At 40.2% G+C, this 21,875-nt stretch overlaps 1 protein-coding gene across 4 annotated transcripts in view; it reads right to left on the minus strand.

Moving 5' to 3' along the window:
* Positions 1 to 331: 331 nt before the first annotated feature.
* TNPO2 (transportin 2) overlaps positions 332 to 21,875 on the minus strand; it is a 41,632-nt gene continuing 20,088 nt past the window's right edge. For all 4 annotated transcript variants that reach the window (XM_081318019.1, XM_081318021.1, XM_081318020.1 and 1 more), the window contains exons 15-25: positions 21,021 to 21,107; positions 20,614 to 20,721; positions 19,928 to 20,086; positions 18,425 to 18,512; positions 9,841 to 9,939; positions 8,502 to 8,597; positions 7,414 to 7,489; positions 4,446 to 4,545; positions 3,760 to 3,834; positions 3,348 to 3,478; positions 332 to 2,902 (exon numbers count right to left, since the gene is read on the minus strand). In XM_081318019.1, coding sequence (XP_081174145.1) covers positions 3,371 to 3,478; positions 3,760 to 3,834; positions 4,446 to 4,545; positions 7,414 to 7,489; positions 8,502 to 8,597; positions 9,841 to 9,939; positions 18,425 to 18,512; positions 19,928 to 20,086; positions 20,614 to 20,721; positions 21,021 to 21,107 — 996 coding nt within the window. In that variant the 3' untranslated portion in view covers positions 332 to 2,902; positions 3,348 to 3,370. The remainder of the gene's footprint in view (positions 2,903 to 3,347; positions 3,479 to 3,759; positions 3,835 to 4,445; positions 4,546 to 7,413; positions 7,490 to 8,501; positions 8,598 to 9,840; positions 9,940 to 18,424; positions 18,513 to 19,927; positions 20,087 to 20,613; positions 20,722 to 21,020; positions 21,108 to 21,875) is intronic.

A 21,875-nucleotide genomic window follows, 5' to 3' on the forward strand; every position in this document is an offset into this window, starting at 1 on the left:
CCACATTGCTCAAATGCATCTTTTCAAAAAGTGTTTCATTCTACCAACTGTATTGTGATAATTTGAAAAGGCAAATCTTTTAACCAACAAACTGAAGTTACTTGAAAAAATAGTTTCCCATCCGCCACTGAAGTAGTATTCTCAATGAGGCAATTCAAGGGAAAAATTAATACAAGTTAAGCAGTAGGAAATACAGAATTCAGGTTTCTTCACCCCACCTGAATTTGTGTGTGTGTGTGTGGGTGGGTGGGTGGGAATGAATCACTACATTGGAAAATACGATGAAAAACATTTAAGTTAAGACAAAGAAAGTGGTCAGAAACAAGGAAACTGGAGTCACAGGAATTTTTTTAGTTGACAAAAAATTATACATAAAAATGAGAAAAATCTCATTTGAGCAAGGTGCAAGCAGCTGCTTCAACACTAGGTACACTGCAGTTCCACCATTGGAAACATTACGGCACATTTACAAATATACAAATCCAGGATTAACAAACAGGAGGCAATACTAGAAGCACTTGTACAAAAGACAAATTCCATTTCAAGAGGCAGTCAGGCCAAGTAGCTTAAACTTCACTGGATGGAAGAGTTCACAGCCTTCTTTTCATACTCCTGGGCACTTGGTTTCAAAGTACAAGCCAGGCTTCCACCTCCACATATGCATATTTCTTTCCCATGCATTTAAAAACCAATTGCTACCCAAATAGAATCTCTGCTCCCCCTCCCCCCAGGACAAGGAGAGTACAGCACAAGGAGGAACACTTGTAATAAAACAATTAAAATGCAAAGAACTAGCCGATTGCTTTCAGAGACCTGCTCAAGTTTGATACTATTAAAAAGATAAATTCAGGAAGTTTGCTATCTGCAACTTTACCATTGTTTCTTTGACCTTTTGAGGAGATGCAGAGATGCAAGGGCGTGCCCCACCTCCTAGCAATCAGATCCATAAATGAGAATAGCAGCTTTCACCTAGGTATGCGCCATCTCCCAAATAAAATGATTTTCTGGCACAAAGGCCTGTATGGTAATGCCCCAGCAAGTTCTATGTCAAATTCCAAGAACTGCAAGCATTATCAACATATGAAACGGAGGCCAGAAATATAAAGAAAAATGTAGATAGGTGTATCAGTGAAGCTTAAGTTACTGGGCAATCTCACAAATACACTTTTAAAAGTTCATACACAGTACTGAAAGTACCACCATCAGTTACTGTCAGAAAGTACAACTTTAACCCCCAAAAGAGATGTCCTTTTTGTCACACAAATCATCTTTAACATCTAAGTAGTCTCACCACTTTTGTTTACCACCCTCAGAAACAATGCAGGACACAAGGCACAGTTCAACCTAGTTGTCTGGCTATTAATCCTGATGTTGCCGAAGTTCCATTGGGATCTGCTCAGAACAGCTCACTTGTTCCTTGTCACCAAGCTGTCTGTAGACAAACACCACTTTGCACAAATCTTGTTCTTGTTTATTCTCCAGAATGTTCCTTTTGAGTATTACCTCTCCTCAAGCATTCCTCATTTTTCCAAAAGTGAAGCAGTATTCCCTTTCCCTCACATCCTAGCTGCCTTTGGGGAAAACGGGCTTCTACTTCCAACATTTTCATTTCCTATTAAAAATCTATGGCTTTAACTATGTTAAAAGCATTCAGCAACCCCCCCCCCATTTTCAGAGAATGATGCAATTGGATCTAATGAGAATTTCTTAAGACAGCAACTCCATTAAGTATGCAGCAAAAGCTACAAGCTTTCACTGATCATTCATGGAGGATTCCCTGTTTAATCATTCTTCTGTACTTTGTTATGTTTACTATTTCTTTTGTAGGCCAGAGTGGTGAATGTGGTAAAGAAGTCCTTAAGACAGAAAATGTAAATTACCATCATGTAAAATACCACTCGGATCAGAAGAGTGCAGGACGTTGTATGCCACGAGCCATTTAAAAAATAATAATAAATGCATTGTTTTCTGCCCACGTTTGGCCTGTGTAGTCATTCCCAGGTGAAATTCAATTTCCCTCCTTGCTCCTTCCTGCCTCCTGCAACTGAAGCAATATAATAGCAGTGTCACAAAGTAACAGCTGAACAACAGGGTAAAAGACTCATGGCAACTGTGGCATCTTTAAAAAAAACGAAGACATGCTTCTCCAACAGGATTTCTTATGAAAAAGACTGCTCCCTAGATGGCTAGCAGGTCCCTGCAAGGTCATAGGCTGCCTTTGCACTGAGCATCACTTCTAGCACACAGTGCCATGGCAATTATTATGGCAAAAAGTTTCTGTGGGTTTTTTTTTAAGGTTCCTAGATGAAAATGCTTACACTTAGTCATTATGGACTACTCACAGATTTGCTAATCTACTTCTTGGTCACCATGCAGTCTTGAAAAGGTGAAGAATAGCTGATCTCTTGAATCCCAGTGACTGGAAATATACAGTAGTATAACCCCCTTGGATTACATTTTAACCCTTCCCTCTTCGTCAGCTGGCTTTAAACCACTGTAGCTTTTAATCCTTTTTAACATCTTAAACCTATCCTTTATTATTATTATTATTAGCTAGTTCTTTATGATGGCCCCTAGTTAGATCCCCTTCTCAAGAGTGTTGCAGTTTAAGTTTGCTCCCTTTTCCCAGCGCAGGGCCGAGTCCCACCCCACCCCATTCCATCTATGATGACCTCTGAATAAACGAGGCCTTTCCTTCTGCCACTGAGATACCCTGGTTTTTGTTTCAATTGGTTATGGAGGCCCACCCTCCCCCCCCAACTTTGTAAATTTCAGGAGATGGGGAGCGGTCATTTTATGTCCCACAATGCTCTTCCCGTCCTCCCTAACCCCCCATTAACAGGGATCTGCAACACTGGGTTATGGACGAGTTCCCAGTATCCCTCCCAGCGCACACAGGAACCTAAGGAAAGAAAGAGATTATTGGAATTAAAAAAAAGGTAGCCAATAACCCACTGAATTCACAAGACTGAACCATTTTTCACAACTCGTTTTATCCAAGTTACTTAACTTTCATCATGCAGAGTAACGAGTTAAATTAGTACAGCCACAATTAGAAGTGGAAACTGGCCACAATTCAGGAGCAATAAAAAATCAATACCATTGGTTATGGTGGACGTTAAAGTCTTATTGGTATATTTCCTAATTCTAACGCGTATAGTAAAATGAAAAGGCTGCATCTTCAAAATCAGTATGAATTAGAGATTAGAGCAGGAAGATCTATCCCTTTCTTCTCAATTTCTCAGCCTTGAGACAAGATTTCTTAAAAAATGCTCCATCCCCTTTTAGTTACCCATTCTCCTTTTAATTGTGGGGATATAATCTCACTCAACATTCTTGGGACTCACCAAGTATGGTTTTGCGGCTTCGCCTAAACACCATAGAATGCAGCAAGCCTCTCTTTCAGAAGTGGAGGAAACTGCTCTGAGAACTGCTGCCAGTTATCTTCCCCAACTTGATCTTTGAAACCATGGAGAATCTGGAAAAAATACAGTATCACTCATTAGGAAGAAGAAAAAGGCACACCATTACAACCACACCATTATTAACACAACCCTATCTCTCACACAAAACTGCTTATAATCTATCTACAGTTTCCAAAAAAACTCAGAAAGAAAATTCAGAGATATAAATTAGGAAACAACATGAGTATATACAAATAACATCAACTTACTGAAGTAAAATGAATTCTAAAAGAATGACTACTTCTCTTCATACAGCATACTGTCAAACAAACCTCTTCCTATGATGATGACTTACCTTATAAAACATATCTCTCAGGTCATCCTTTGGACTCACCCATGAAGCAACAGCATCACAGAAGAAAATAAAATCCTAGAAAAACACAATAATTCTTAAGAAAATATTCACTACAAATTATAGTTTAAGCCAACATCATTTTGCAAAAGTATAGGGCATGACATCAAAAATCTAACCAGTGTGAAGTTAAGAAACCTGGCACGCCTGCCTTAAGCTAAGGAAGATCTTGTGAAACTAATATATATAATATACTGGATGTTTTTGACTAGTTTTCTACATATTAACGAGCATATGAAAATACTGCAGAGAATGGAACAGCCAGCTCTAACATCAATTAATGAGCAATGAAGATCATAACAAATTGAAACTTATGCAGGACTGAGTAAATGTCTGATTATTATGAATTAGGCTGGCAGAGTTCAAGGTAATAGGATCAGTCTTTTTAGAAAAACTAGACATTAATCTGTTTGGAGTCTAGCAAGGGAGACGCATGCAAAATTTAAAAATTGTCTCCTCATATAAAAATATTTTTCATAACTGACTGCTATTATGGCTAAGCATTTGAGAGTCAAACATCCTTAATTAATTTAACAGTAGATTTACCAGTACAGCAAGATCTATCTTCTTGTTCAGCCTGGGATAGCATACATAACAAAGTAAAGAATTTATGTTTAAAGCTTATTTACCTGTACAACTCCACCAGGGTTTACTCCAATCATCATACAGATGCCACGGAAAGCAGAGTCCTTCTCTTCATTATCACGAATGTTCCTCAAAGATGTACACCTATGAACAAGAATACATCTTTCATATGTTAAGAAAGTGGGGAAGACCAAAAACAATGCATTTCCCAAACCATGCACTAAGATTGGTATTTTTGGCAGAGATACATCATCAGATTTATTAGAGTCAAATAACATTCTTCCACTAATGTATTTACATATAAATATTCACTTAGCAGCCTTCTTTATATAGTGCTTATGGTTCAATTTAAACTCTGATCATTATTTAGAGTAAAACCACAAGCAAAAAAAAAACATTATAAATGCTAATTTTAGGATCTTTCCTTTACACGTCCTGTAAGAAAAACTGTGACATTAAATGTATTTCAACTGTAGACTTGGGGGGGCAGGGGGGGGGCGTGGCGGGCATAGCAGGTGTGGGTGTGGCGAGCTCAACATTGCTCGTGTCGGGGGTAGGTGGCCTGTGCAGGGCTGGGGGGGATCCATTGTCTCCAGCCGAGGAAGGCGAGACCAGGGCGAGCACTACACCCTTGTCCACCAGAGGAGCCTTTCTGTCCCTCTCAGGCCATGCAGAGGAGCCCCAGTGATGCAGGCTGCCCGGAGCCCTGGGCAGTGGAGGGCCCAGTCCAGCCTTTCCCAAGGGGGGGCGCCTGGCTGTGCTTACCTCCTCCTAAAGGCTGCTGCTGATTGGCTCGCTCTCCTTGGCCAAGTTGCTCATGGTGTGTGTGGGAGGGCAAAATGTGTGGGTCAGAGGGAGGCCCACTCCCACTCGGCTTTGTAACCAAAGCATCCTCAGTGATAGGATGGGAAACCACCAGGAGAGGTCAGGAGGAGGGAAAAGGGGATGGCGAAAGGGCAGCAGGGCTGCTCGTGGGCAAGTGGTAAGGCAGGACTTCCTCAGACCCTCCCTCCCTCTCATTATAATCTTCCTTCCTTCCTTCCTTCCTTCCTTCCTTCCTTCCTTCCTTCCTTCCTTCCTTCCTTCCTTCCTTCCTCCTTCTTTTTCCTTCCCTCTTCATTTTCCTTTCATTCTTCTTCCTTCCCCTCTTTCCTTCTTTTTGTTTGTCTTTCCTCTTTCCCTTTCTCCTTTCCTGTCCCTTCTTGGATGCTCAAATGCAAAAGGGGAAACATTTCTCGATGCCTCCTTGCCTTGTGATCAAAGGCCACTTTTGCTAGTAGTCTGTGGCCACTTAAAAGACCGGGAACAAACCAGGCTCGGTTTCTCCCACGCTTGCATTTAGTGGGGGCGTCCACAGACAACAGTACAGCAAAACTGTCAAAATGGTGGCTGGGATAGTTAATCAGAGCTCCTCCGTTTTTTATGTGCAACAGCTTTAGCATTAAGTTAGTTGCTTTTCCATTAATACATAATGCTTAAAAGGGCTCTTCTGTAGGGACCCAGCCATGGTCTAATTCAGACTGGAAATATAGCAAAGGAAAATATTTTCCCCCACTCTGCTTTGTCCTGTTTTCCCCATTGGAAATGGCCGTTTGCAACACACAAGGAGGGGATACTTTCCTAAGAGTTCACAACTCAAGAATATCAATGTTAACTTGGATTACCAACAAAGTTGTCTGTGACAAAACAGAACACAAAATTGCTTTCTCCTTTGAACCCAAGTCTCAATGGATCCAGGACTGAATCAGAAGTGCGTGAATTGGGGCATCTCCAACCAACTTGCCTCTCTCTCCTTCCTTGCTTCCTCCCTTCCTCTTTCCCTCCTTCACTGTCTCCCTCCTTCTCATTTCCATCTCCTTCCTTGCTTCCTTCCTTTCTTCCTCCCCTGCTTCTCATTCCCATCTCTCTTTCCTCCACGCTCAGGAAGGAACGACGGGAGGGGGAGAGATTGCCAGTGCTGCTGGTGGCCATTCTGCGGCCGGCCATCGCTATCCCACGTGTGGGCCCCCCCCAGTCTTGGTGAAAGGGAAGCCCCGTGGCTGTGAGCCTAGGTCGGCAAGCGGACCATGGAGGTGCTGGTGGGGGAGGGGGGTTGGCGCTGATCTACAACCTGGCTGCGTCCATCAACGCCAGAACGCACTCAGCCTTAGATCCATGGGGCAGCCCTGGAACCAGTGAGGGGCTGCCCCGCTGCCTCTGCCCCGCCCCCTGGATGTGTGCACAGGAAGAGACCAGGGCTGGTGTCCTGGGTGAAGTCAGCCTCCAGGGCAAAACAGCCAGCAGGGACGCCAGGCTCCATCTGCTTGCTGCCTCCTGCACGTGTGCTCAAGGGGCGGGATGGGGGTGCCTGTCGCTGGTTTGAGGGCTACCCTGTGGATCTAAGGCTGTGTGTGTGCTGGCTTTGATGGACGCAACCAGGTTGTAGATCGGCGCCCAGTTGGACTGGGCCAGGCCGAGGTGCTGCCGGCTGGTCCTTCGCTGTTTCCAGTGCAGCTCCGTAGGCCAGACGCAACCACATGGCGGGCCGGATCCGGCCCACGGACCTTGTGTTTGACATGTCTGTTCTAGTGCAGACATGTCAAACACAAGGCCCGGGGGTCAGATCCAGCCCGCGAACTGGTTTCATGTGGCCCACGAAGCCATCCTGGAAACAGTGAGGGAATGGCCCCCACTGCCTTGGCCCTGGCCCAGAGACCTTCCTTCTGCCAGAGACCCTCAGATCTGTCCCACTCCTGCCCAGGCCCCCATAGGCACCCTTGATGCAAACGATGTAGAGCTGGCCACGCCCACCCAGTACGCCATACGCACTCTAGCCACGCCCACCCACCCTGGCCATACCCACCTGGCCCCCTGAGGGCAACCGCAATGCTGATGTGGCCCTCAATGAAATTTGAGTTTGACACCCCTGTTCTAGAGGATCAAATACTTCACCATTTGAGATGTCCCCAGTCTGTTTTAACCCCGGAAAAGCAAGCCCCAAAGTTTCTTCTATGCCTCTTCATAAACACTAACCAAGGTCTGATAAACTGCTGCAACATCGGTGCCACTTCCTGAGGACAGACGTAGCCCAAGCGGCCAATTGTGATGGCTAGAAAAAACAAAAAAAACCCAAACCTGTCACAAAAGCAGTGTCTTATCAATTTGTAGTAATAAGATATGGGTGGACAGAATCAATACCACCTTAGCTTTACTATACTGCAGCACATAATATAAAGATGGTTTCACACTAGTAAACGTGCACAGAAAAAAAGAAAGTAAATACATACAGCTTTTTAATTCCATTAAACCTTTAGTAAGTCATAAATCATTTGAAATTAGTGAAATTTTAGTGAAGAAACAGCCATAGAAGTCTAAGGTTTAATGACATTTCCATCTGATGGTTATGTCTTATTAATTCCTTCAATTCCATCCCTTCATGCGGCCCGGTGGCCAAGTGGCCACAGCCCAGTAGTGAGCCACGGCCCATAAGTTGGGGACCCCTGATGTACCGAACTGCATTTATATATCCTCCATCTGATTATGTCTGTGTATAGAGGCATTATTTTCATTGTTTGAAGACAGTGTTAGCCATGACATCATTAGAACAGCAGATATTGATAAGTTGGTCCCCTGCTTCATTTTAGTTTCCTAAACCATGCTATTTAATGATATTTTCTTTCTTTGTGTTTCCAACATTGGCATTTCAATCACAAGCAACACACTTTGCTTGTATGTTCTGTTTTTTTTTCCAACTTGGAATTGATCATAAAGCTTAACAACTTCATTTTCTTCTGAACTGGTGGTTAAAGCATAATCTTGAATGATTGTCATATTAAAGGATTGCCCATGAAATCTAATCAATAGGACCCAGATTGTTGGGGGCAATAAGCTGACTTTGTAATAATGCTGCTTGGGGAGGGGCGAAAGCCCTAATAAAGCAGGCATATACATAGAATGAAGGCTATTGCTAAGCACATTGATTTGTGCTTCTTAGATTGTAAGCCGCCCTGAGTCTTCGGAGAAGGGCGGGATATAAATGGGATTTTAAAAAAAATTAATAAATCTATTTATGAATTAGTAAACAATCATAGCTATCACTAGGACAGCAAATGCCCTCTCACCTGTGTTTTCCAGAAGAGTTTTAGGGGTATTTGGTCTGTTGATGATCTCCACAAGATTATTCAGCACCATCTGAACATATGGTTGCATTTCAGCCCCTGGTAAAAAGAAATTTGTGAACTGAGTCATGCTTAGTTGTAGAAATCTAGACTCCATATTTGAATGTCTTCCAATTTAACATCTTGCTGGTTCTTCATGCATAAACAAAATGATTTTTGATTCAATGACCAGAAAAGCTTATATCAATCTTAACAACACCATTTAAGGCTAGAAATCAAATATAAGAAAAGGGTCCTGTTACAATTAGGGGTAGGCCACAACTATAGATAAAGTAGAAATTGATGCTATTATTTATGTATTTATTTGACTCTGACACTATCCAACTCTAGGCTGAATCAAACAAATGAAAATGGGGAATGTGGATATACACCATCAAAAAAACATGCAAGCAATCCAACCTAACTCAAGCATGGGAGAACACCCTGATATTTATGGGCTTCCAGAATGCTATTAGGGTGGGAGCCATTCAGATCTCAGAGGGGACGCCATTTCAGATGCCAGGCACCAAGTCACAGAAAGGCATGCTTCCTGAAAAATGGCACTGTTTATTAACGGGACCCAGAGAATGCACTTTCTGTCAGCTAGATGGGAAGAAACCATGGGAGACAGATGGTGTCACAAATAATCAATCCTTATGCCATTTAGGCCTTTCTAGGTCATCATCACCACCTTGAATTGTACCTGGAGAAACACTGACAATCATCATAGCTCACGAAGCAGAAAAATTTCTAAGTGGTCTTTACAGGCAGGCCCTCTCAAACCAGGAAAGGATGCAATTGATACTCCAGATGGAGCTCTGCAAAGGCCTTTTTGGTTCCTTAAATCCAAGAGCTTCATCACTCTTGAATGGACAAATGCAATTCCATCCATGAATAAAAATATAAGGTCCCCAGATCTAGGTGGTTCTAACATCTACAGCCATTTGGTCTTTGTGGCATTTGAGTTTGCATTAGTTTCTTCCCACTGAGGCTCACACAGCCTCCATGCATTGGGACAGCACTTCAACAAATTATATTATCAAATTATCAAAATATATCACAGCCAACGTTAACAATGGCTCAAGACTGTGAGAGTGAAAATCTCATTGGGGGACTAACAGAATTAGACACCAAAAAGCACAACTTAAATAGGTTTCATACATCACCTAAGCAACAAGAAGTCTACCACCCTAAAATGCCAAAGAGACATTATTCTCATATAAAAACTAGAAAGGAATACTGCTCCAAAGTGCTATAGTAGTCTATCCACCCATATTTGTGTGGGCACTTTTTTTACACTCACCCATTTGCATGCATATCTCTCCAATTGCCCAAGTAGCATTGTTGCACACAGAAATGAATTCTGGATTCAGGTTGGTCCCTAAGATAGGCATGAATTCAGCTAAAGAGAAAATACGTTTACTCAGCATCGATTATCCACATAATAAAGAATACTAAGACTACAACTAACCGTTATAAAGGTTCTGTACAGAAAGAATGGGCAATCTCATCACTGTGTTAGTTCTTTCAATCTTAATTTAGGCAGCTCTAGATTTGGACTGGCAAAATTCAGATGTCTCATTAATGTATCTTTTATTTTAAGAAATCAAACAGAATAGAGCTGGAAGGGACCTTGGAGGTCTTCTAGTCCAGCCCCCTGCTCAAGCAGGAGTCCCTATATCATTTCAGACAAGTGGTTGTCCAGTCTTTTCTTAAAAACCTCGAGTGATGAAGCACCTACGTCTGAAGGCAAGCTGTTCCACTGGTTAATTGTCCTCACTGTTAGGAAGTTTCTCCTTAATTCCAGGTTGCTTCTCCTTGATTAGTTTCCATCAGTTGTTACTTGTCTTGCCTTCTGGTGCTTTGGAAAATAAATTGACCCCTTCCTCCTTGTGGCAGCCTCTCAAATAGTGGAATAAGGCTATCATGTCCCCCCTAGCCCTTCTTTTATCTAGACTGGCCACTCCCAAATCCCGCAACCGTTCTTCATATGTTTTAGTCTCCAGGCCTTTAATCATCTTAGTTGCTCTTCTTTGCACTTTCCCCCCCCAAAGTCCCAACATCTTTTTTGGAATGTGGTAACCAAAACTGGATACAGTATTCCAAGTGTGGCCTTACTAAGGCTTTATAAAGTGGTACTAATACTTCACATGATTTTCATTCTATGACTGTTTATACAACCAAGGATTGTATTAGCTTTTTTGGCTGTGCCGCACACTGCTGACTCATGTTTAAGTGATTGTCCACTAGGACTCCAAGGTCCCTCTCACAGTTACTGTTCTGGAGCCAGGTTTTGCCTAATCTATACTTGTACCTTTGGTTTTCCTGCCCATGTGCAATACCTTGCTTTTCTCCACATTAAATATCATTTTGTTAAATAGGGCCCATTGTTCAAATCTGCCAAGATCTTTTTGGATTCTGAGCTAGTCTTCTGGAGTGTTGGTTATTCCTGCCAGCTTGGTGTCATCTGCAAATTTGATGAGATCTCCTTCTATTCCCTCATCTAAATCATTTATGGGGATATTGAAGAGTATTAGGCCTAAGACAGAACCTTGTGGTACCCCACTGCTTACTTCCCTCCATGTAGATGTAGTGCCATTGAGGATTACTTGTTGAGTACAGTTTGTCAGCCACTTACAAATCCATCTGGTGGTGATACTGTCACCCATATTTTTCTTGCTTACCAAGTAGGTTGTGGTCTACCTTGTCATCCTAGCCTTAGTTCTAAACGATCAGTACAGAACACTTAAATTTGAACTCATACTGTATTCAACTGCAACATTACAATTAGCATTTATAATATTTGGATCACTGATTTTTTTTAGCTCTCATCTGGAAGCAGCAAATTTTTAAAGTCATTTTTGCCAAATTCCAATAAATAGGTTGGTATAAAAGGCTCCATTTTAGCCTGAACAACAACTATCTAATATTTAAGTTTAAAGTCTCTGTGTAATAACTTCAGAATAATCTTTATCAAAGTTTTAATCCTTGATTTGGCAGACGCCCTCCTTCCTTCAGTATTAGTTGTTAAAAGTTAATATGACTGAACTGATCAAATCATCCCTTTAATTCTTAATTTACTTCTGAAGGCTAGCAGCAAAAAACCCAGAATAAAGATCAGTTGTATATCTGCCATCTTTTAGTTCTCAGCCTACACAAAACTGGCTGGGAGAATTATCACTTTCATTTTAATCTTTTTTTTCTCACTAAAGCAGGAAACTAACTAATTGTTAATATTTATTTTTATTTAGACTTCCGGTGGCGGCGGAGCGCCGGAGACAGCCTTTTCGGGCTGCCCGCGGCTCAGCTATGTAGATTTCACCCGAAACAGCGCCGATCAGCTGTTCGGGTGAATTTGAAGCCCCCTCCTTGGGAGAAGAGGAGGGGGTGAGGCCCCAGGTAGGGGTCGAGTTCTCCGGGGCCGCCTGAGTTTAAAGCTTGGGCGGCTGAAGGATCGAACTCCCCCGTAGCCTGGGTTGCTCCCAGCTGGTCAGCGTCTCTGCTCCGGATTTCTTGGAGCAGAGCCAGGCGTTTGCGACCACCCCTGCCAGAAGGAAAGACCCTGGAATAAAAGGAGCAGGCAGAGCGGTACAAGAGGAAAAGGTGAAGAGGATCTTTATTTTTACTCTCGAGCTTAATGGACTTTTTAAACTTAAAGTGAAAGTGCGTCACAAGTGAAAGTAAAACATGGCGGCTAAACCTCCCTCAAAAACCCTTCGGAGTGCTGGAACTTCTCCGGTGCAACAGACATCGTTGCAAGCCTTGCTTCCTCCTGCTGCATTGACATTGAAGGATTTACAAGATGCCCTTGAAAAACATGCCCAGGTAATTTTAGAAACATTGGGTGATAAATTGGCAAAAATGGAGGAGAGAATAGAAGAGAGGATGGAAGAGAAATTTAGTGCGATGAGGGTAGACATTTTGTCTACAGTGGAAAGTGTGGCTGAATGTGTGCAAGGTTTGGAAGAAAAAGTGGAAGATTTGACTCAAAAAAATGCTGTACTAGAAGTAAAGGTATTGGAGAATGAAGACTTAAGAGACAAAATGGACAGAGAGTTAAGCCTTGTTCAGTTTCACCAGATGCAGTATGCTGTTAGAATCAGAGGCTTAAAAGAAAATATTAAAGAAGATTTAAAGCAGCTGATTTCTGAAGCCCTGGAAGCAGTATTGGGTCAGCCAGCATCTGAAATAAAGGGATGTATGGATAAAGCTTTTCGTGTTAACTCATGGATTGCCAGACAGAGGAAGTTACCTAGAGATGTGGTGGTTTATTTTACAAAGAGAGAAATCAGAGATGAAGTTATTCAAGCTGCCTACGATACTAAAGTAGTGGTTGCTGACCAAGAAGTTTTGGTCTTAAAGAAAATTCCTCCAAAGATTTTAAGGAGAAGAAAGGACTTTGCATTTCTTGTGCAGGAACTTAAGCAACGTGATATAAGGTTCAGATGGGAGATTCCAGTTGGGCTGGTGGCGATGTATGAAGGTAAAAGATACCGCCTGGTTACTGTGGCACAGGCGCGTGATTTCTACAATAATGTCTTAAAAGCAACCCCACTATCACTTTTGGAAGCGGCAAAGGGATCTGGTGAAGAAAAACCTCATGAGGCTGAAGATGGTCAGACAGAGGAGGATGGTGCTGGAAGGGATCAAATTACAACTTTGTTGGCTGATGCTGGAGAGCTAAGGGTGACGCGTGCTGCTTTAAAAAGAGCACAACAAATAAAAGAACAAGACCAGCAGAAGTTTATGGAACTTTCAAAGCGCACTTACAGCGAGGCAGTGGGAGGAGCGCGGCCCAAAGGCGACAGGGCCATTGGAGAGGTGCTTCAGAAGCTTCGGGGCGACAAGGATGGCGACTAAATTTTTAACTTGGAATGTTAATGGATTAAATTCGCCTCAGAAGAGGAAGAAAGTTTTTCAATATTTAAAACAATTTAAGACTGATGTTATATGTTTGCAAGAAACGCATATTAGGGCTATGGACCAAAAGTTTTTACTGAACTCAAGATTGGGTACGCAATTCGTTGCCTCTGCAATGAATAAGAAAAACGGAGTGGTTGTTTATGTTAAAAGTGCTATAACAGCGGATTTAATTGAAGCAGATAAGCATGGAAGATACGTAATGATAGATTTGTTGTTAGAAGGTAAAAAAATACTTTTAGTTGGACTGTATGCTCCTAATCAACAACAACAACAGGCTGACTTTTTTAGCTCACTTCATACAAAGCTTACTCAGTTGGATTACAAATCGTTTATTTTTATGGGGGATTGGAATGGCGTTTTGGACGTACAGATGGATAAAGCTGGTTTTTTTAAGCGTATTCCGTGTCATGCCAGACTGCCTAAGTCTTTTTTTGAAATGAAGGATGATTTGGAATTGCGAGACATTTGGCGTGACACACACCCGCATGAAAAGGATTATACTTTTTTTTCTGATAGACATCAATCTTTTTCTAGGATTGACTTTATTTTGCTGACTAACGACTTTTTTTCTAGGATTAAGAAGGTAAAGATCTGTGCAAGAGCTATTTCTGACCATAGTCCAGTATGGTTAGAGATCAATAAGGACAATAGAGATAGGCGCTCGTGGCGTGTAAATGAGAACTTGTTTAGAAATCAGAAAAATGTGGAAGAATGTAAGCAACGAATGAAGGATTTTTTTGAAATTAATATGAATAAGGATACTTCTATGGACATGGTTTGGGATGCTAGCAAGGCATATATGAGAGGGGTGCTGATATATATGAATAATAAATACAGACGTACTTTGGAAGCTAGAAGGAAAGAATTGGAGAATGAAATTAAGGAAAAAGAGAAGGCCTTGATTTTGAATCCATTGGATGTGAAGATTAAGGAGGCTATCAAGCTATTAAGAGGACAATTTGATAAATTAATGGCTGATCAAGTGGCAACCAATTTGAGGTTTGCCAGGCATAATACTTTCTGCAATGCTAATAAGCCAGGTAGATGGCTAGCTTATAGATTAAGGAAAAAGCAGAGGGCTTCTAACATAGACAAAATTGAACATAAGGGGAAGGTAGTGTTTCAACAGGATTTTATTAAGGAAGCCTTTGTGGATTTTTATTCTAAATTATATGCTAAGGAGAAGATTAATGAAAAAGATATTGATGAGTATTTGGAGAATGCTAGCATCCCGGTTCTTACGCAAGTACAAAAAGAGGAGATTAATCAATTGATTACAGAAGAAGAAATATTTACAGCAATTAAGGAGTTGAAGGTCGACAAAGCGCCAGGTACAGATGGTTTGACTGCGGCCTACTACAAAAATTTACAATTAGAGATGGTTAAACCGTTAAAGGAATTGTTCCAGACAATCCAGAGAGGGGGAAAGGTGCCTCCATCTTGGAGAACTGCTTTTATCTCTCTGATTCCGAAGGAAGACCAAGATGTTACTCAAGTAAAAAACTATAGACCGATATCACTATTAAATACAGACTACAAGATATTTGCTAAGGTGCTGGCTAATAGATTGATGAGGGTTCTGCAACGGGTGATTCATGGGGATCAAACTGGGTTTATTAGTGGCAGGCAAATGAAAAATAACGTGAGGCATATAGTTGATGTGTTGGAATTTTTGGAAAGGAACAACCAGATCCCTGCGGCACTAATTTTTTTAGATGCTGAAAAAGCTTTTGATCAATTGAATTGGCAATTTTTGATGAAAGTTTTAGATAAAATGAATTTTGGGGATATATTTTTGCAACCAATTAGGGCATTATATCAAAAACAAACAGCTCGAATAATAGTTAACAATAGTTTGTCAGAAGTATGTAGTATTGAGAAGGGTACAAGACAAGGGTGCCCGTTATCGCCTTTGTTATTTGTGTTAACATTGGAGATATTATTGGTAAAAATACGAAATTCGGAAAGAATTAAGGGTATACGGATTGGAGATCAGGATTATAGATTGAGAGCGTTTGCAGATGATCTGGTTGTTACAGTGACCCAGCCGGAGAGCTCTGTTGTGGACCTGATGGAGATAATAATGCAATATGGGAAGGTTTCTGGATTTAAAGTTAATGTACAAAAAACTAAAATTTTGGCCAAAAACATGACAGCATCGCAAAAGGCCCTTTTAGAAGGGTTAACTGGATTTGAGATTGTCAAAAGGGTCAAATATTTGGGGGTGCTTTTGTCGCCCTCTAATACAAAATTATATAAAAATAATTATGAAAAATTATGGGGAAAAATCCAAAAAGAAATGGAGAGTTGGGAAAAATTGCAATTGTCTTTGTTGGGGCGAATCGCAGCAGTAAAAATGAACGTCCTGCCTAAATTCTTGTTTTTATTCCAAATGATACCGATTCTTAAGAAAGATTCTAACTTGGAAGAATGGCAGAGAGGTATCAATAAATTTGTTTGGGCAGGGAAAAGGCCACGAGTCAAACTTAAGATCATGCAGGATACTCGTGAAAGAGGTGGTCTTAAAATGCCTAATCTTAAATTATATTATGAAGCTGCTGCGTTAGTAGGTATAAGTGATTGGATTAATTTGACACAAGAGAGATTATTAAACCTTGAGGGCCACGACCTGTTGTTTGGCTGGCATGCATATTTGTTGTATGATAAGAAGGTAGATAATGTGTTTAGAGTGCATATTTTAAGACAGGCATTGCTGAGAGTTTGGAAGAAGTACAGACATAAGCTAGACTGCAAGATACCATTGTGGGCAATTCCAAAACACGCAATAGAAAATATACATGCTGGTTTCAAACATGATGTGACTACATACAAGGAGATTCTAAACTTGGAAAGAAATATCTGGTGTTTGAAACCATATAGTCTCTTGCGAGATGAGAAGATTGTTCAGAATTGGTTTCAATATACTCAGCTACGGGCCAGGTGGAAAGAAGATCAGAAAAATGGTTTTACAATGACTGATGAAAATCTGATAAAGCAAATCAGAAATCAGGGTCCAGCACATATTAAACGGATATATCTTGCATTGATAGAGATTGACTCAGAAACAGAACTTGTTAAAGATTGTATGATAAAATGGGCCCAAAATATTCAAGAAGCTATTACAATGGACACGTGGGAAAAGATTTGGGTGAGGAATGTAAAATTTACACAAGCTCAAAATCTAAGAGAGAACTTTTATAAAATGTTTTATAGATGGCATTTAGATCCTAAAAAGCTTGCAAGCATGTATCCGAATTATCAACCAAAATGTTGGAGGTGTGGTGATGAAGATGCAACATATTTTCATGTATGGTGGACTTGTAAAAAGGTTAAGGCCTTCTGGATAAAAATTTGGTGGAATATGCAGAAGATTTTCAAGCAAAGGATAAAGTTCTGTCCGCAACTCTTTTTGCTGGGAATAATTACGGATGCTACGGTTGTGGACACTAAGTTGATGTTGAATTTAATCACGGCAGCAAGACTTTTAATAGGTCAGTATTGGAAGAAAGAGGAACTGCCGACTATAGAAGAATGGACTTTAAAGGTTTCCGACCTGGCAGAGATGGCAAAGATTTCGGCTTACTTGAAAGATCACTCGCAAGAACGTTATATTATGGAATGGAGAAAATGGGTTGAGTACATCCAGAACAAATATAGGGTTAAGAAGTTTCATGTAGCATTTGAATAAGTCTTCCTTCGCTTTTTCTTTCTTTATTTCCTTTTTTTTTCTTTTCTTTTCTATATATATTTAATATCATTAAGGTTTGTATTATCCTGTATAAGCTAGAGAGTGATGGATTTTAGAGTTTATGGTTGTTAGTATATGGTTGTTTATGATTGTTTTTTTTCTATACCTTGTATTTAGCTCTGGGAAGTCGGGGGGGGGGGAGGGGGGGAGGGGTAGGGAGGGAGGGAGAGGGGAGGGGGAGGGGGGACTCTTAAAGATAAACTGTATGTTAAAACTTTTCAATTAAAAAAAAATATTTATTTTTATTTTTATTTTATTTATTTAGATTTATATACCGCCCTTTCCCGAAGGACTCAAGGCGGTTTACAGGGCATTTAAAAAAGAGTCAATACAAACGTTAAAACAAATTAAAAAAGATTAAATAAAACCCTGAGAACAGTAAAAACCCAATTAAAATTAAAATTAAAAAAATTCTCAGCCTGGGCCAGAGAGCTCGAAGAGCCAGGTCTTCAGGTCCCGGCGGAATGAACGGAGGTTGGGGGCAGTCCTAAGCTCCACAGGCAGCTGGTTCCACAGGGCAGGCGCACCCACTGAGAAGGCCCTACCCTGGGTGTTACCCGCTGGCAATCTTTAACCGGCGGCACCCTGAGAAGACCCTCCCTGTGGGAGCGCACTGGACGAAGGGAGCTTGATGCCGGCAGCAGGTGTTCCCTCAAATATCCCGGACCCTCGACATTTAGGGCTTTATAGGTCATCACCAGCACTTTGAATCTCACCCGAAGGGCAACCGGAAGCCAATGCAGCTCGCGGAGTAGAGGTGTTACATGGGAGTATCGGGAGACCCCCATCATGACTCGCGCTGCTGCATTCTGCACCAGCTGAAGCCTCCGGGTGGTCCTCAAGAGCAGCCCCATGTAGAGAGCGTTGCAGTAGTCTAAACTTAATATACTGCCTTCAATGGAACCATCTTTTATCTAATGGGAGCTTCTTTTAAGTGGAATAGAAATGAAAATATCTGGAATCTGTACTTTTCAAAATGTCCCAAAAACTAGGAATTAGGATGGGCAAGGAAAATGCCAAAGACCATCTTTTATCAGGAGCACAGGAACATAAACCACATACAAGTCAATGTTAACAGTTAGCATAATGTCCTTCTGACCTCTCCCACCAATGTGCATTTCTTGCTTTTCTTACCTGGGATATTTAAAAGCATCAATACCGAGACTACTACTACCATAAAAAATATCTGTAGGCCTTAGGGGAAAAGGGTACCTACCTATGCATGGCTTGACGTGCATAAAACAGGCTTTGGTAAGATCTCCCAGGAGTGCAAAGGAGCTTTGCCGAACCTCTGGCATAGTATCCTATAAACAGGAGAATATGAGAAAAAAAGTTCTATTTATTATTTTAACTACAGTATTGTGTAAGAAGTGAACAAAATTATAAAAATACAAGATCTAATATGATGTATAAGCCTAATGTGTGAATTTATCAGCTACATGATTAAATTTTATTTCAGACACAGAAATAGGACTACCTGTGCCAGTCTTGTTTAAGTCCTACTCCAGGCTCTTTGCCTTATTGGTTCTACCATACAGCTGATTAATTTTTCTCAGATTAAAAATTTGCCATATTTATATTAAAAGCTGAAGTAAGGTGAACTAAGTTTGGGACAAATACCCGTAGCTAGCCACTTGAATTCCTTTTTTATTATCCAATTTTGTTAAGTTTTAATTTTAATTTTAATTTTAACTGGGGTTTTTATTTGTTCAGGGATTGATATAATTTTTTTAAATTGTTTTTAACTTTCGTATTTTCATTTTAATCACCCTGTAAACCGCCCTGAGTCCTTCGGGAAAGGGCGGTATATAAATATAATAAAATAAAATAAATAAATAAATAAGTTTTTTAGATTCACTTAGAATATAAAAACATACGTATATTTCTAAATTAAATGAAAGAGAAAAGCAACCTGGAATTAAGGAGAAACTTCTTAACAGTGAGGACAATTAACCAGTGGAATAGCTTGCCTTCAGAAATCGCGGGCGCTCCATCACTGGAAGTTTTTAAGAAGAGACTAGACCAGGGGTGTCAAACTGCCGGCCCGCGGACTGGATGCATCATAGCAAAACCGTGCCCACCCCATTGACGCCAATGGAAAAAAAGTCACGATATGTTGCAACACGTCACGTGACAAGTTTGACACCCCTGGACTAGATAGTCACTTATCTGAAATGGTAATGCTTGAGGAGGCGGCTGGACTAGAAGACCTCCAATGTCCTACCTTTATTCTATTCTAAAAGATATTTAATCTACTCCAGTCCCCATTAGACAAAGTAATTTTTTTCACTTCCTTTTAAAAATTTGCGTCTGACTAAACAACATACATTGCTTTTCCTATCTTCAAAGCACTGCTGGATAATTCTCATCTATTCTGTTTCTTCAATAATGATATTTACACACACATACATACTTCCCATCATCTCTCTTTCTCTCTCTAATATGCTATAAAAATTATCTTGAAGTGGTAACTATCCCAAAGTATTTACAGCTTCCATTTTTAGAATGCTTTTATAAAGCAAATAATTAAAAACATGCAATGGTAAATTACTTCCTCTGAACTACCTACGTGCCAATCTTGCAATCATGCTAAAATATATTATAACAGCTCACTATTTTTATTGCAATGTTTAGACTAATATTCAAGATATGATTTTTGTTTGAGCGCTGACTAACTGTTTCTGGGCTAAACAGCCAAACATGTAAAACTTCCACCCACTTGCATGCACTGGAACAGTAGAGTCATTATATTGCTACGGGCCACAAGCTGTTCAACATGACATCCAAGACCTTCAGCTAAACCACTGAGCAGATCAAGAGCAACTATCATGAAGTCTTTGTCAGGTGCTTCATACTGATCAGGGTGTTGACTGTACATCTGTGTTGGGAAAAAAAATAATTTATTGCAAAAAAAGGTGACATATCAACTATACTTCAAGTTTTCCTGAACAGATTGAAAAGAGTAGTTTTGCTACTATAAGAGATAGACAACTTGCAACCACATGCAGCTCCCAGGACCCCTCCGGAAATTTCCACTGAATTGTAGTTTGTGACATAGCAGATTAAAAAAAAAATACAACAACTATTCAGTGTATTTCGATTAAATCTAAATGAACTCGTATTTGAATTTTCAAATTGTTCCACATTGTTCTACAGAATGCAGCCCACACCATCCAGTTCTAAACCAAATATAGCTCTTGGATTGAAAAACTTTGTATACCCACACATTAAAACAATAGACTGGCAAATTCAGCTTCAGGCACCTAATGGTTCAAATATTTTTTATGATGAATTAATGTGCTCCATTACTTCTCATCCATTAGCAAGCCGTGATTCCAAATCAGAAACATGTTTTGGAAACTTAGAACAAATTTCTCAGATACTGCTGAGAAAATACTGCCATACCATTGCTTGAGCCAAGGTTTTCTGCACAAGGGTTACACAGCGCTGGTAGACTGGTTCACAGTACGGTAAGAAGCCACTTTGTAGAGCAGTTGCTACAGATGACAAACACTGTAGAAGTGAATGGACAGTGCATGAAAAGACATTCATGAAAGATCATGTTGAATGTACATTTCTATACTTAAATATTGAAATCAGGAATTTGAGATCATACATAAAAATAAATATCAGTTTTCTCTCATTTTGCTAAAACGACACACAACATGTAGCTCCATAGAGTACAGGACCTACAGACATTTATCTTTAAACAGAGCATCAGATAAGTCAATTTTTCATGCACAACGCCATTAATCATATCATCTGAGACACTAAAACCCATCCAAATAATTAGTAGCTAATTGGCTACTTACTTCTAGGAGGGGGAAAAGATCCTTATCCTCATCCTTCAGCTCATTCCATTTCTGAATCAGTGGAGGCATTAATTTTTGGATATATTCCTGGAAAAAATAAGGCAATTTACAACCACATTTCAGTTGGAACCATTGCCAGCAACAGCCCAGAATCTTTAGAACTAAAAATCATTCAGTACATTATCAAACAGTCTCTATTTTAATTTGTCATATATGTTTCTGGCATTGGGATTTCTGCTGGAATTCAAATCAATTGAGTAATGTTTACCAGATTTGAAAATGCTAACAATTACACTGACAGGAGCATCTATTCATAAAAACACAAGTAGCAGACGAAAAAAATAAGATCTGGAGAAATTTCAGTTCTCACTCATAATAACTGCCGTTTGTGATTTTGATTATAATAAGAAAATTAAAGGAGAAGTGATTAATCAGCTGACTAGGAAGAAGCCAAGCAACTGAATGTTGCCTGTTAACTTTCATTATGTATATCTGAAGTAGGAATCTGTAGCACCTTGGTTGTTTCTAATAATAGTGAATCACTAAAAAGTTTCATTTAGCATTTGAATAAGTAGTGGATCTATATGATGTATAATTAGTTTGTAGTTATTTTATTATTATTTTGACGATGGAGAGTTAAAGTGCGATAGAATTTAATGTTTTATTGTTGTTAGCGTATTTTAGATTATGTTTATTTGTATTTTTATACCCTGTATTCAGCTCTGGGAAGTCGGGGAAGGGGAGGGTAGGGTAGGGAGGGGTTGGGGAGAGGGGGGGTAAGGAGGGGGTTTTTTTGTATTCAAAAATGTATTTTAAAACTTTTCAATAAAAAAATAAATAAATAATAGTGAATCA

Source organism: Vipera berus (assembly GCF_964194415.1).
Source record: "Vipera berus genome assembly, chromosome: 2".
Lineage (NCBI taxonomy): Eukaryota > Metazoa > Chordata > Lepidosauria > Squamata > Viperidae > Vipera > Vipera berus.